The sequence below is a fragment of the Mesocricetus auratus genome, unplaced genomic scaffold (genome assembly GCF_017639785.1).
Source record: "Mesocricetus auratus isolate SY011 unplaced genomic scaffold, BCM_Maur_2.0 Super-Scaffold_100691, whole genome shotgun sequence".
NCBI classification, from domain to species: domain Eukaryota; kingdom Metazoa; phylum Chordata; class Mammalia; order Rodentia; family Cricetidae; genus Mesocricetus; species Mesocricetus auratus.
The window spans coordinates 48,638,659-48,653,507 of record NW_024429267.1 but is presented as its reverse complement, the minus strand read 5'-3'; the positions used below and the strand labels follow the sequence as shown (position 1 = coordinate 48,653,507).

General features: G+C 43.9%; 1 protein-coding gene across 2 annotated transcripts in view; it reads right to left on the bottom strand.

Annotated features, from left to right (window-relative positions):
• Trank1 (tetratricopeptide repeat and ankyrin repeat containing 1) overlaps positions 1 to 14,351 on the bottom strand; it is a 78,452-nt gene extending 64,101 nt beyond the window's left edge. For both annotated transcript variants that reach the window (XM_040739543.1, XM_040739544.1), the window contains exon 1: positions 13,927 to 14,351. In XM_040739543.1, the coding sequence (XP_040595477.1) occupies positions 13,927 to 14,336 (410 nt within the window). In that variant the 5' untranslated portion in view covers positions 14,337 to 14,351. The remainder of the gene's footprint in view (positions 1 to 13,926) is intronic.
• Between the last annotated feature and the right edge of the window lie 498 nt (positions 14,352 to 14,849).

Below are 14,849 nucleotides of genomic sequence, written 5' to 3'. Positions count from 1 at the left end.
AGTATGGTGCAAAAGAGTAATTTCCTGACTTGTATTTCTACTTAAAAAGTATTTATTTCCTCATGTACACTATGCTATGCCAAGACACCAGAAGCTGACAAGACATCTATTAAGCCTTCCCCATCTCTGGGAGTGCTGAATGGCATGCAGCTCAGGAAAGAAAGGGCAGGAAGATACTAATTGTTTCTGAGCCATGCTGGGGTCCTGGCCTACTGACAAGACAACAGCTAAATCTACCCTGGAGCAGGCATTACATATTAGGGCTTACAGTACCCCACATGTACCTCCTGTGATCATGAAAATGAGCACATCAGGTGACAGGTGTTATTAATAAGTGTATATCATCACCAAATAACACACATCAACAATGAGGTGATTGTGAAGTTTTTAAGATGTTTTATACATGTCTTTCGATAGATAATTTGAATTTGTGAGTGCATTCCAGGGAATAGAATCACTGGGTCAGGTGGGGAGAACGCACTTTTCAGTAAATACTGCCTGTTTTCCAAGCTGTCTCAGTCTATGCTCTCAATTGGAGAATATTAGAAACATAAATCACCAACACCTTTTTGATATTCGGTTTTATCAGTCTTTTTAATTTAACCCAAGTTAGTATCTTGTGGTTTTAAACCACATTTTCCTAATGACTGGTGCTGTGAGTCTTTTCCTTTGTATATTGACTACATGAATCTCACTTTTTGAATTTTCTAACTCACCCAACCACCAGGCCGTGTTCGGCTTTTTGTTGTCAGATTTGTAAAAAGAACATGCCTTTGGTTGTGTTGTTTTTAATAAATAATTACTAGATAACAGTATATCAGACCTGTGTCAGTTAATTATGTCAGCAAACAGTGTCACTACTAGAAAGCGGAGAAAAGAGTGGGATCTGGACAGGGACTTGACACCTGTCATTCATACAAGCCCAAAGCAGTTCAGGAAATAAGTTTCCTAAAGACACCTATTACTAGCAAGTGGCTTAGGAGGTCTCATTGGATTCTATTTTGTTAGATAGTGTGATGCTAATGTATGGTTTTGCAATTAAAAACTAAAAATAGACTAAACTTGCATGCAGAAATGTGACAGTTGACGCTTAATAACAATGATGTTGGGAATTTAGGAAGCTGACATTCTCTCAATTTGGCTGAAATGAGCCATTCTTGTGCCCTTTAAAGTAGCTACTCCAGCTTAACTGAGCCCAGTTGTGCTCCTATTATCTACTTCCACTGCCAAGTCCCTTAGCATTAAGAGAAGCCGGTTCCATCTAGTTGCCAAAGGTTTGATGAGCAAATTGTATCTCCCTGCCAGAGACTGGTTCAGTACTGAGTATAGGTTTTTTTGAAGGACTAAAGAGGTGTTTTTGAAGGACTCTGAGACAATAGGAGCATTTTTCTAGAAGGGTTCATACGCACAAGAGTGGGTGTCCATGCATCAGTGCGTCAGAGGAAAATCCCAGGTGCTGTTGCTTGGATACTGTATACCCTTTTTATCTTATATTGTTTTTAAGACATAACCTCTTATTGGCCTGGGTCTTACAAATTTAGCTAGACTGGCTGGCCAGCAAGCTTCATGGATCCATCCATCTCTGCCTCCTGCAGCTAGGATTACAAGCATGCAGCACTGGATCTGGATTTTTTTACATAGGTTCTGGGAATGGGCCCAGATCTAATGCCTGCACCGCAAACATTGCATCTCCTAAGACAATAGTTCTCAACCTTCCTAATGCTGTGAACCTTTAATACAACTCCTCATGTTGTAGTGATCCCCCAACCATAAAATCATTGCTACTTCTTTTTTTTCTTTTTGTTTTTTGTTTTGTTTTTTGTTTTTAGAGACAAGGCTTCTCTGTATTGCTTTGGAGGTTGTCCTGGAACTTGCTCTGTAGGCCAAGCTGGCCTCGAACTCACAGAGATCCACCTATCTCTACCTCCTGAGTGCTGGGATTAAAGGTGTGCGCCACCAACACCTGGCCCATTGCTACTTCTTAACTATAATTTTGTTACTGTTATGTATTGTAATATAAATATCTGATTGCAGGATAACTGCTGTGCAACCCCTATGAAATGGTCACCTTGAGGATGAAGAAGGTCTCTGATACTCTAGGCATTATCCTAAAGGGAGAAGAGAATGAGAAGAGCTACCTGGCTCTCTGTCACCATTCAATGCTTATAAATAAGGAAAACTTTCCCAAAGCCCCCAAGTAGACCTCCTGAATTCCACTAATGATCATCCCTAATGTTGAGCAAGTAATACCTGTGATCATGGGCTAAGCTCTCTTGGAACAACTCCTTGAGCCATAGTTGGGAATAAAATGGGGGGGTCATAGGTTGTCACACATCTAGAGCATGTCTTCTCTGTACCCAGAGCATTTGCAACTAGAAATGTGTTTACTGATGAAATGTTAATAGGACAATAAAAGTCCCCAACTAAGCGAGGGGGTGACGTGATCAGAAGCTCAGACCCAGGAGCAGCTGCAACAGCATCAGCAGCTGCTCCCTTAGCCCACAGTCGTAGGATGTGCTCCGGCCGTGGAATCCCAGACCACAGATGTGCCAGTTAATTCTACCTAACCAAAGGCAGTCTTCTCAAGGCCCTTCATCTTATGAGAATGTATAAAAACTCAGTATGCTAAGTAATCTCTGTAACTATGGGAACACTACTGAGACTTACAGCCTCAAGACTCCTCCCCTCTTCTAAAGACCCTCAAGTCTCATGATAACCTTTGGTATGCTAAGTAATCTCTGTAACCTTGGAAACTGAAACTCAGAACTCCCCCTCCCCTTTTTCCCTTTAAAAGATTCTCTTTTTGGCTAATGGGCATCTCATCTCATCTCACCCCACCATGGGGTGAGAGCCAAGCTGGCAGCTTGATTAAAGAAACCTTTTACTTTTGCATCAGAAGTGTAGACTCCTTGGGTCAGTCTCTGGGATTCCACAAACCTGGCACAGCATTTACCACTCCACAGCTTCTCCAACTACTAAGTTTCTTTTCTACAAAAGTTCCTTTAAAAGATTAGCAAGGACTGGCAAGACTAAAGTGAGATCCAAAAACTCCACTGCTAACATTGCAAAGCAAACATGAAGAAAACGTTCTGACATGGTTTCATGAAACAATTTGGGTGTTTGTCCATTTATGTCTTTGTTTGCAGAATTGGAAAAAGCCTAACATTTCACTGGTTTGTTCTGGACTTGGCTTGTAGATGTACAAATTTTCAATACAGCCAATTTTTAGAACGTAAACGTCCCCTGACACTCAGACTAGGACTTGACTCACCTCAGACTGACTCACTCTTGTTCCTTGGCTAAGCAGCACTTCAAAATATGTTTTTCATTACATTTCAGATTACAAATGGAACAGCTCACCCTGTGAGAAAAGCAAAAGCAGGACTCCTAGGGAGGCTAATTAACTTGACACTGCTGTATGACTTGGTGTTTACAAGCTGAAATTAACACAGGACCAAATAACTTGTATCGGTCCACACCGGGAAAAGAGACTTGGAAAGAAAAATTAGAATAACAACATGCTAGATTTAGTAAAAATATACATGTAATTCCTATAGGAACTGCTAAAGTGAATATTTATTAAATATCTATGAACACTCCTAAGTTTGCAAGACTGATTTACAGGAAAAGTAAAATAAATTTTACTCACCTATCACAGCCTTCACTTTTACAAATACTCTACATTTCTGTCTGGGGAAATTCATGACTATAAAGTGCAAAATATTCCTTTATTAATGATTATATTTCAACAAAATTTGATTTAAAACTCAATTACATGTATGTTTTTATGGGGGCTGTGCTTTGGCACATGCATGGAGGTCAGAGGACAACTTGCAGAAACCCTAAGGAAAGTGACAGACATCAGCCCATGAAAACCTCAGCTCCTGTTCATCAAGGGACCATGAAGTAGCTGAAAGCGCTGAGCTCATCAGGAGTGTGGCAGTCACTCTCAACTACACTGGTGGCCAGATAAGCATCAGTCAACAGAAACATTCAATGTTCAAACTTGGAGCACAGCGTTCAGTTGTTAGGAATTTGTTCTTCAAATATGTTTTATTCACTGTATGATCCCCTGTAAAAGCAAAAACTATTCAAATGCAAAATTCAACAGATAAATTTATGTAAAGTGTGCTACATCTTAGAACAGAACAATACTAAGATATTTAAAAATAAGAGGTACATCTATATAAAGGGTAAGAACTGTCAAAATATGCCATTAAAGTGAATAAAGTAAATTGGAGGGCAATTTATAGAGCAACTTAAGAGAACAAGTGAGAGAACTTAAGGGTGTGTGTGTGTGTGTGTGTGTGTGTGTGTGTGTGTGTGTGTGTGTGTCTACAAGGACAGTTCAGAAATGATAAAATGGGGATGGAGAGGCTGATCCATGGTTAAGAGTTCATACTGCTCTTCCAGAGGACCTGAGCCCATTTCTCATCACCAACATTGGGAAGCTCACACTCCCTTCAAGTCCAGTTCCAGAGGATCTGACACACTCTTCTGATTTCCACAAGCCCTGCACAATTGAGCACATACCCCCACACACACACAGTTAAAAACAAAATAAGCTAATCAAAGGAGTGGACTTCATGCAGGAAATCTAGCAGTGGGGAGAGTGTTCCTGAACTGTGAGAGATTAAGTTTCTGTTAAATCCCTTGGTTTGTGGTAACTTGTTCTTGCTGCTTTAGGAAGTGAATGGGCCACCTTGCTAAATATATCCACTGAATCACAGAAAGCGCTTAATAAATGATGGTTGGACTCCAATTGCTACAGCCTACAAAGTCTCTGCATGTGCTTCAGACAGACTTTTTTTTCTGTTCACTACTTCTAAGAGAGTAATCCAAAGCAGCTGCAGGACAGCAGGAAAAATATGCTGCATACTTCCTACCTGATAGCCCCATGCAAAACCATTCTGGGCCATTTTCCATGGAATATGTCCAAAAACAGTCAACAAAGGAGACATGTAGTTATTTCAATTTGACAGGTCAGGAAGCAGGCTTACATAGGAAGGAAAACTCCTTGAAAGGCACAAGCTCAGGTCTGAAACCAAAATCTGTGCTCACTATCCCTCAGCAAGACAAGAAGTGACTATAAAACCTAGTCACTAGAATTTCAAAGTAAAGAATGAACTTCAAAGTTAAATCCAAATTCTCAAAAAAAACAACAACAAAGAAACAGAAAACAGTGCATCTATACCTATTTCAAGACAAACAAGAAAGGTGGACATGGGCCAGGCTACATGGCATGTTCATCCGCACTCTCACAGACACACTGCTGATTTCCAGAGCCCACCGTTCACACACAGACTGGCACAGGATCAGCTATTGTAATTGATGTTTATATTTATAGTATAAGCATCAATTTTATGTTGACTAGTAATACATTGACTAATACTCTTAATAAACAGCAGGTCCTTTAATCTAGAATCTTCCTCTCTCCCTCCTAATGCCTCTCATCCTGCCTGCCTGAATTTCTCTTCCTATATCTAGATACAGCTTAAAACTGACTTCCAATTTTTCTTCCTGGGAGGACTGAGGAGCTACAGTCTGAGTGCGTGCTCACATTTCCACTCACACATCTCAAAGGTCTGCCCAGCACACAGTATGTTCTATCACATTAGCAAAACATCAATCTATACCCTTATTATCATCAAGTATCTCTAGGGATAAGAACTGACTCAAAAAGAAAAAAGTCAAACATAAGTTTAAAACAAGCAAAAAGAATATATTGGAGAGAACGCCTCAAGGACCCACTTAGTACCTGGTCAGTGTGCTCAGGCTTAAATGGGCTCTGGAAATTACCAGTGTGTGTACTTCCCAGGCAGAGAAGGTCCTGATGGAGAGAGATGAGCTGGTCCAAGGTTGACCAAAGTGACAGGCTCACTTCACAGTGCATTACAATACCATGTTTGCACTACATTCTGTGGGAAAGAAACCACATGTAATCCAGCACACATAATGGTTTGTTCTGAATGAACTTTCAATCTAGATGAAATCCAAGCAAATCCTCCTCCTACACAGAGAGGATAATGAAGAAGCACAGAACTACAGAAGCATAGCCAAAAGGCCTGCTCAGAAGGGTAGGGCTTAACTTTGGCGTGACTGGAAGTTTCCCCTTCCATGATAATCTGCTGGCTAAAGACGAGGTGGAAGACAAATCTTTGGGATGGTGATTCTGTCTTCTCACTTTCTGAACAAAGTGCAATTTAAAGAGCACTTCCTGGGGTCAGTGAGAGGGGCTCAGTGGATAGAGACACTCACCACCAAGCCTTACAACCTAAGTTTAATTCCCAAGACCAACCTATATGGTGGAAAGAGAGAACCAACTCCAGCAACTTATCCTCTGGCCTTCACTCGTATGCTATGGCGTATGTGTACCCCACAGACACGTGTGTGTGTGTGTGTGTGTGTGTGTGTGTGTGTGTGTGTGTGTGTGTGTGATTCTTGCATGTAAAGATTTCTTGTGACACTCTGCCCTCTTAAGGAAACCTGTTGGAAAAGTGGTCTTTCTGAGGCTCAAGCACTGACTTTTCAGCTCCACTTCCCCATCTGAAAAATCAAAGTGATCTTGTTCCCCACTGTTATCAAAAGCAATGGCCAATAAAAGAAAATTAATTTAAACGTATATATATATACTATAAAAATGCATGTACACACATAACCTACAAAAAATAAGTTTATGTGTGGCATAGCTCATTAAACATAGTACAGCACTGTATTAGAAAATTATTTCCAGCTGGGTGGTGGTGGTTCACACTTTTAATCCCAGCACTCAGGAGGCAGAGGCAGGCAGATCTTAGTGAGTTCGAAGGCAGCTTGGTCTACAGAGCTAGTTCCAGGACAGCCAGGACTGTTACACAGAGAAACTCTGTTTCGGGGAAAAAAAGACAATTATTTTCATATACACGATTCAAAATTATAAATATTGGGAAAAGAGGGAAAAAACCACTAACCAGTGCTGGAAGCCAGCCTTTGAGCTCCACTTCAGTTCTTAAGTGTCCTCAGAGTCTCTCTACCGCCCTCAAATAGAACCCCTGCAGGCTGGATTTTCACAGCTAAGAGGAATTTCACCCCAAGAAGCAACAATAAAGTAACAAGAGAGCACAGACCACAGGTCTTTGAAGGCAACCACAGGAAATGAGAACCAACCAGCAAACAGAAGTTAAGAATTCTGCGCGAACTAGGCCTGTTTGTTGTAGATTGGGAAGTTGAGAGAACAGGAGTTTAACCCACATGTACCCATAACTAACTATCAATGCCTTCATTATAAAATGACTGTGATCCTGTTAGCGAATTGTGACCAGCTTCTTAAAAGGTCAAATATAAGTATCATTGAAAAAATTACTATTCTGGAGCTCTTGATTCTATTTTAGGCTCATCTAAGCATGTAGGTTGGTGGAAATGGCTTTGTGCAGGTCTTGGTTTAAAAACACAGACTTAGAAGCCCATAGGCCTGTGGTAGTGAGACCAGTTAGGCATGTCACATACACTCACCCCATCTCTATCTCTCCTAGAGGGTTTAAACATCTACAAAAGATACTTAGACTCAAGAACCCAACCACATGACATGGAACATGAGAATTTAGGTTAGCAAACAATGCATCATATTCCAAAGACAGTAGAAAACCTCAGAAATCACAAGGTAGAGGTAAGGCAACTGAGAAGTGTGGACACACAGAGGGCAACACAGCAAAAAGGACAAGCCTCCCAGGGCTCCAGCTGCAGGGTGCCCTGCAGAGAACAGACAGCGAAGGGTCATCTGAAAAGTGAGCCAGGCAACACTGGTGCCCCACACTGGCAGTTCCACCTACAGGATTGGGCCCAGCTCACACACGAGAAAATCAGTGCCACGGAAGAGAAAGCAGCAAGCACAGAGAACCTAGCCATGAAATGTAGATTTTGAGAAAGAAATAGGAATGTTTAAAATGTGGGGATAGAGATGGCTTAGTAGTTAGAAGCACTTGCTGTTTTTGCAGAGGGCCCAAGTTCTATTCCCGGCACCTACAAAGTGGATCATAACCATCCGTAACTCCAGCTCAAGGGGATCTGATGCCCTCTACAAAGTGGATCATAACCATCCGTAACTCCAGTTCAAGGGGATCTGATGCCCTCTACAAAGTAGATCATAACCATCCGTAACGCCAGTTCAAGGGATCTGATGCCCTCTTCTGGCCTTCATTGGCACCAGGCACACACATGATACATACATGCAGAAAAATAGTCATATACATAAAGTTAAAATAAAACTAAATATTAGAAATTAAATTTTGGCCTATTTTGTTTTAAGTAGAAGTCACCAATAGACTAAAAGAGGCAGATGGAAGATTATCAGGGATGCAAGATAAGTTCTGGATAATGCAGTAGTCCAACAGAAAGAGAAGGAAAAATACATAAGCATAACCACAATGTCCAAGAACTCACAGCTCATTAAGTATATCAAATAAATGGAAGCCATAAACAAGCTAGTGTGAATACTTTGACATCAAAGTAGGTTGCAAGACATACTTAGTCTGAGAAATAAAGAAGGCCATAGCATAAAGTGAAGAAAATCCCTCAAGATGACAGAGTAATTGTAAATAGGGTGAACCCCAGACATTGGACTTCCAATTTCATAAGACAAATACTAACAGGTATAAAAGAAATAAGAACTCAAATTAACAAAATTAGAGATGAAAAGGAACATACTGTAGTAGATAACAATGAAATCCAAAGGATCATTAGGAGACCCTCTAAAGTAAAATTTTCAGCTCCTAAAGACTTGAAAATCTGGACAAAATGGATAAATTCCTGGGGACAGACAGATGACTTACCAAGATAAAAATTAAGAGGATATAAACAACTGTAAAATATCTATTGTGGTAATATATTGTTTATGATCTAATAAAGCAATTGGAGCTCAAAATGCAAAACTAGCCATAGTCATAGAGCCAGGCAGTGGTAGCATATACCTTTAATACCAGCAGCCACGCTAGCTAGCCATAAAGGCCAGGCAGTGGTGGTACACACCTTTATCCCAAGACTCGAGAGACAGAGGCAGACAGATCTCCCATAGTTCAAGTCCACACTGAGCTACACGAAATTGATCCAGTCTAAAAGAGAAACAGAGCTCGCACAAAGGTGATCTCAGCACTTGGGATCACACACCTTTAATCCCAGCAATAGGAAAGTGGAGACAGGAATGATAAGGCTGGGCAGAGAGAAGAATGCAAGGCAGGAGGAGACAGGAACTCGGGGATTGCAGTCTGAGGGTTGGTAGAGAGGGGTAGTCTGCATATTCCCTCTGAGGATTGCACTGTGAGGATTTTGTGGAGACAGGATCACCCAATTCAGCCTGAGGTAGAGATAAGAGCTAGTGGATGGCTGCTTTGCTTTTCTGATCTTCAACTTGAACCCCATAATCTGTCTCTGGATTATTACTGTTTGTGTTACAATCTATAGTAATCAGTGGGATTCAAACAGTAATAAAGAGTTCCCCCAACAAAGGAAAATCCAAGACTGGACATACTTACTACTGAATTTTCCCAAACCTTTAAAAGGCTAATACACCAATGTTCCTCAAACTGCTCCATGAAATGGGAAGGGAAGGAATGTGCCTAACCCATTCTGCAGAGCTAGAATTACTTGAATTTCAAAACATCAAGAAAATGATGAACCAATTTCCCTGACAAACATAGATGCATACTTCCTCAATAAAAGTTTGCACACTGAACCAACACTTTAATAAAGTGACCATGTTGGTGTCTTCCCAGAAATGCAAGGATGGTTCAACACACACAAACCAGGATGCGTAATACGACACACAAGAAACCTAAGACCAGAAACCACACAATTGCATCAACTAAGCAGAAAACACCTCAGGTAAATTTCAACATCCGTTTATGATGAAAGCTCTATAGAAGTAAGAACAGAGAGAGCACATAATAACAGCTGTTATAACATCATACTAAGTGAGGGAGGTTGAGAACAATTTCTCTAAAATCTGGAATGAGAAAAGGATGTCTATCCTTCCTGCTCTCATTCAACATAGTGGCTCAAAGTCTTAACTAGAGTGGTGTGAAAAAAAGAAAGGAAAGTTACATGGGAAAGGAAGAATAAAAATACCCCTATTTGGTATTTTGTTTGGTTTGGATTTTGGAGACAGGGTTTCTCTGTGTAACAGCCCTGGCTGTCCTGGAACTCGCTTTGTAGATCACCTGCCTCTGCCTCCAAAAGGCTAGGATTAAAGGTGTGCGCCACCACTGCCTGGAATATTTCTATTTGTAAACATCATCATATTATACTTGAAAAACTCTGGTACCTGATGAATACTCTCAGTAAAGTAGGACACAAAATCAACATACAAAACTCTGTTGCTTTTCTACATAACAATTGTCAACTTGCAAAGAAAGATACCAGGAGGAGGGAATCCATCCACACAATGCTTCAAAACCAAAAAATAAAATGCCTAAGAGTAAACCTAACCAAGAAGGTAAAAGACCTTTATAATGAAAACATTGAAACACCGACTGAAGAAAATACTAGAAGATGGAAAGATCTCCCATGATCACAGATTGTAAGAGAAGTGGATGTTGCTGTATTACTGAAAGCAATCTACAGATTCAATGCAATTACCATCAAAGTGCCAGCATACTTTGCAGAATTTTTTTTAAAAATCAAAGGTTTATATGAAAGCACAAAAGACCCTGGAAAGCCAGAGAAATCATTAGTAGAATGAACAATGATCTATTATCACAATGCCTGAGCTCATATTATATTACAGAGCCAATTTAACAAAAACAATACGGTACTGGCCCAAAATCACACACTAACCAATTGATTTGTATAGGGGACTCATAAATCAACATACACAGTTATAGCCACCTAATTTTTGGCAAACATGTTAAAATGTACATTGGAAACAAAGGTTCCACAAATGGTGCTGGGAAAACTGTATATTCACATGCAGACACATGAAACTAGATCACTAACAGGCCAACATAAGCCTTGACACTCTGAAAGGCAAAGACTTTCTGAAAAGATCTCCAACACCCAAGAAAATAATTGCACTGACTGATAAATAGGATTGCATGAAATTAAAATACATCTGCACAGCAAAGGAAGCAATCAATAGAGTGAAAAGATAACCTACAGAACGGGAGAAAAATCTTCATCATCAACTATACAAATCTGATAAGGAAGAGTCCTTAGAATTAATTCCTAGGAATTAGTAAATAACTCCAAAACTAAAAACTTAATTATTTTCATTTTTGTGTATGAGTGTTTTGTCTACATGCATACATGAATGTGCGCCTCTTGTGTGACCAGCGCCCAAGGAGACCAGAAGAGGGCATCAGAGGCCCTGAGACTGAGGTTACAGAAGAACTACAGATGGCCAATAAGTATGCTGAGTACACTCAACACTCGTAACCACAGATGGCCAATAAGTATGCTGAATATATTCAACACTCGTAACCACCAGGAAACCCAGATTAAAACCACATCAATAGTCCATTTCACTTCCGTCAGAACGTGTATCGCCAGGAAAATTCTTCACAACAGAGTTGGTAAGGACATGGATGTGACTGGAGGAACCCTTAATACACTGCTGTCATCTGTGTGAAGTGGTGTGGCCACTACAGAAATCAGTGTGGAAGTTTCTCAAAAGACTAAAGAGAGTCACCCTATTATCCAGATACTCAATGGTATCTACCCTATTATCCACATACTCAGTAGTATCTACCCTATTATCCAGATACTCAATGGTATCTACCCTATTATCCACATACTCAGTAGAATCTACCCTATTATCCAGATACTCAATGGTATCTACCCTATTATCCAGATACTCAGTAGTATCCACCCTATTATCCAGATACTCAGTAGTATCCACCCTATTATCCAGATACTCAGTAGTATCTACCCTATTATCCAGATACTCAGTAGTATCTACCCTATTATCCACATACTCAGTAGTATCTACCCTATTATCCACATACTCAGTAGTATCTACCCTATTATCCAGATACTCAGTAGTATCTACCCTATTATCCAGATACTCAGTAGTATCTACCCTATTATCCAGATACTCAGTAGTATCTACCCTATTATCCAGATACTCAATGGTATCCACCCTATTATCCAGATACTCAATGGTATCTACCCTATTATCCACATACTCAGTAGTATCTACCCTATTATCCACATACTCAGTAGTATCTACCCTATTATCCACATACTCAGTAGTATCTACACTATTATCCTGATACTCAGTGGTATCTACCCTATTATCCACATACTCAGTAGTATCTACCCTATTATCCACATACTCAATGGTATCTACTCGAAGTGTTCTAAGTGAGCAAACCACAGAGATACTCGCACATTCAATGTTTAGCTCTGCAGAATTCACAATGTCCAAGATACAATCTGACACTCATCAAAAGATGTGGATAAAGAAAATGGCACATATACACAATTGAGTTTTACTCATCCATAAAGAATCAAACGGCACCATTTACGTGAAAATGAATGGGATAATCAGGCAAAACAAAAGTAGGCAGACTCAGAAAGGCAAATATTGTTTTCTCTCACATGTACAATCCAAATTTAGGGCACACACACAGCGTGAAGGCAGAAAGGGACTACTTTATTAAGTGGAAGGTGACTGGTGGGGGGTAAATACGAGCAAAACACAATGACATATGTATTTAAACTCTTAAACCCACCCATTTCAGCATGAAATACTGAAATACTAAACTATTGTATGTTAAATGTAAAAAAAAGCAAATACTGATATTTTCTCATATGTAGAATCTAGAATATATATATATGTATATATATAAAGACAAACACATGTGAAACAAGGGGGACAATTTAAGGGGAGCAGAGATAATCAAGCTGGTGCCAAGTATGTGCAAAGTACAGTAATATTCATGTCATCATGAAACTCATTATCTTGTACAGACACACGCACACAAAAGGAATTCATCCTGCAATCCTACAAAACAGACCTGATAGGAAAAGAGTTAAAACAAATCTCTGATCCCTCTACAAGAAGGTACTTTCTAGAAAGCACCAAACAGGATGTTCAACAAAAGACCGTGCCAACAGGGTGATAGCCTTCCCTCAAAATCAAAACGATGCCTGGCACTGGCACTGCCTCAACACTGGAGACAAACGCTGGCAGCTGGAGACAAACGCTGGTGCAAGGGGCGCAGGGCCTCTATAGCACACCCTCTCCAGCTAAAGCAGCAGCGACGGGGGCAGAGATAACTGAGCTGCAGCGGGTCCCCAGCCTGCAGATCTCACAGCCCTGCCTTCTTTCTTTTTAAATGTTTCTGTTTTTCAAGTTGCACATCTCCCTAAGAACCGTCTGTAAGCAGCAGCCCCGAAGCTTGCACGGCTCTGAGAAACGCCCCCAGCCGGGAGCAGAGGCAGCGAGCGAGCGGACCAGCGAGTCCCCCGCAGCGGGCGGCTAACGAGTACGCCGAGCCCCCGAAGGCAAGAGCGCGGGCTGAGGCCGAGGAGGAGCCAAGCCAACCCGGCCGAGCCGCGGGCTGAGCCCGCGCTTCTGCGACTCGGGTGGGCCGGCCGCGGACGGTGGGCCGCGGAGGCCGCAGGGATGGAGGACAGAGGCCTCCCCTTCAGGGGGCCCGCCCGCGCCCGCGCTCCCCGCTCCCCGCCGATCCCGCGCTGCCATCCCCGCGCGGCTCCGCGCGCCTCCAGCCCAGCTGGAGCGCGAGGTGCGTCGGCCCGCAGCGTGGCACGGAGGCCCCCGGGTGGTCCCCGCAGGGAAAGCTCCGCTGGGCCGCACCGCCCCCGGCCGCGTCGCCGCGCGCCCTCCCGGCGCCAGGCCGCGGTCTGGGGTGGGAGGGGGGGAGATGGACGACCCCGAGGGGCCTCGGGAACTCGCGGCCCTCAAAGCCCCAGGAGCCCCCACCAGCTACGCACCTGGCCGCGCGCGGGTCCCACATGGCCGGGGGTCGCCGGCGCCGCCTCGGCACGCGCGTAGGTGACACGGAGGCCCCGCGTTCCGGGCCCGGGGCAAGGCGGGAGGCTGCTTCCCGCGGTTCGTGCGGGACGGGCTGGGGGAGCGCAGCGCAGGCCGAGTCCGCGCTCCCACGCGGCTGCGGGGGCCCGAGAGCCGTCACGTGTCTCCGCGCGGAGGGAGGGGAAGGTGTCGCCTTCGCTCCGAGGAGCGTGTCTCGTCCCGCACCGCCGCGCGGGAGAGGCCCGCGGCGCGGAGGCCCGGCCTCCGGGGTCGTGAGCTTCGAGGCCGAAGTGCGGGCCCGCGGCGTGGGGCCCCGTCGCGAACTGCGTCTCCTCGGAGGCCAGCGGCGGCCCGCGGTCATGGAAGCCATGGCTCCGCACGCTCACGGCGGCGCGCTTCCCTCGGGCCTCGTCCCCTCAGACGCCGACGTCGCACTCACCGCGCTCCCGGCGCACCCGCGCCGTCCCCGGAGGTCGGGAGCGAACGGGGCAGCAAAGCTCCGAGCTGAGAGACGCTCGTCGCCTCGGTCATGTCGAATTCCTGTCACGCGGGGTGGCGGGCGGACGGGCAGGCGGGAGCCGTCCAGGAGCCTGGCAGAAGGGCCTCGAAGTCCTGGCGGTGTGGCGAGGTCGCTCTCCGGAGCCGGGATGCGCACTCGCACCGCACCGGGTGGTCCTCGAGACTGAGGGGACCCGAGTCGCGTCCCCACCCTCCAGGAGCCCGGACCCAATCAGAGGGCGTGGCCGTGGCACGCTGCCTCCTAGTGGCTCACGGGCCTCCTGGGCCAGCGCCCAGGGCACATCGAGGGGCGGAAGACGGGAGCCCAGGGGAGGCGGAGGGGAACACTTCGGTCTTTCCAAGCGCACAGCAAGCCCCACACCCC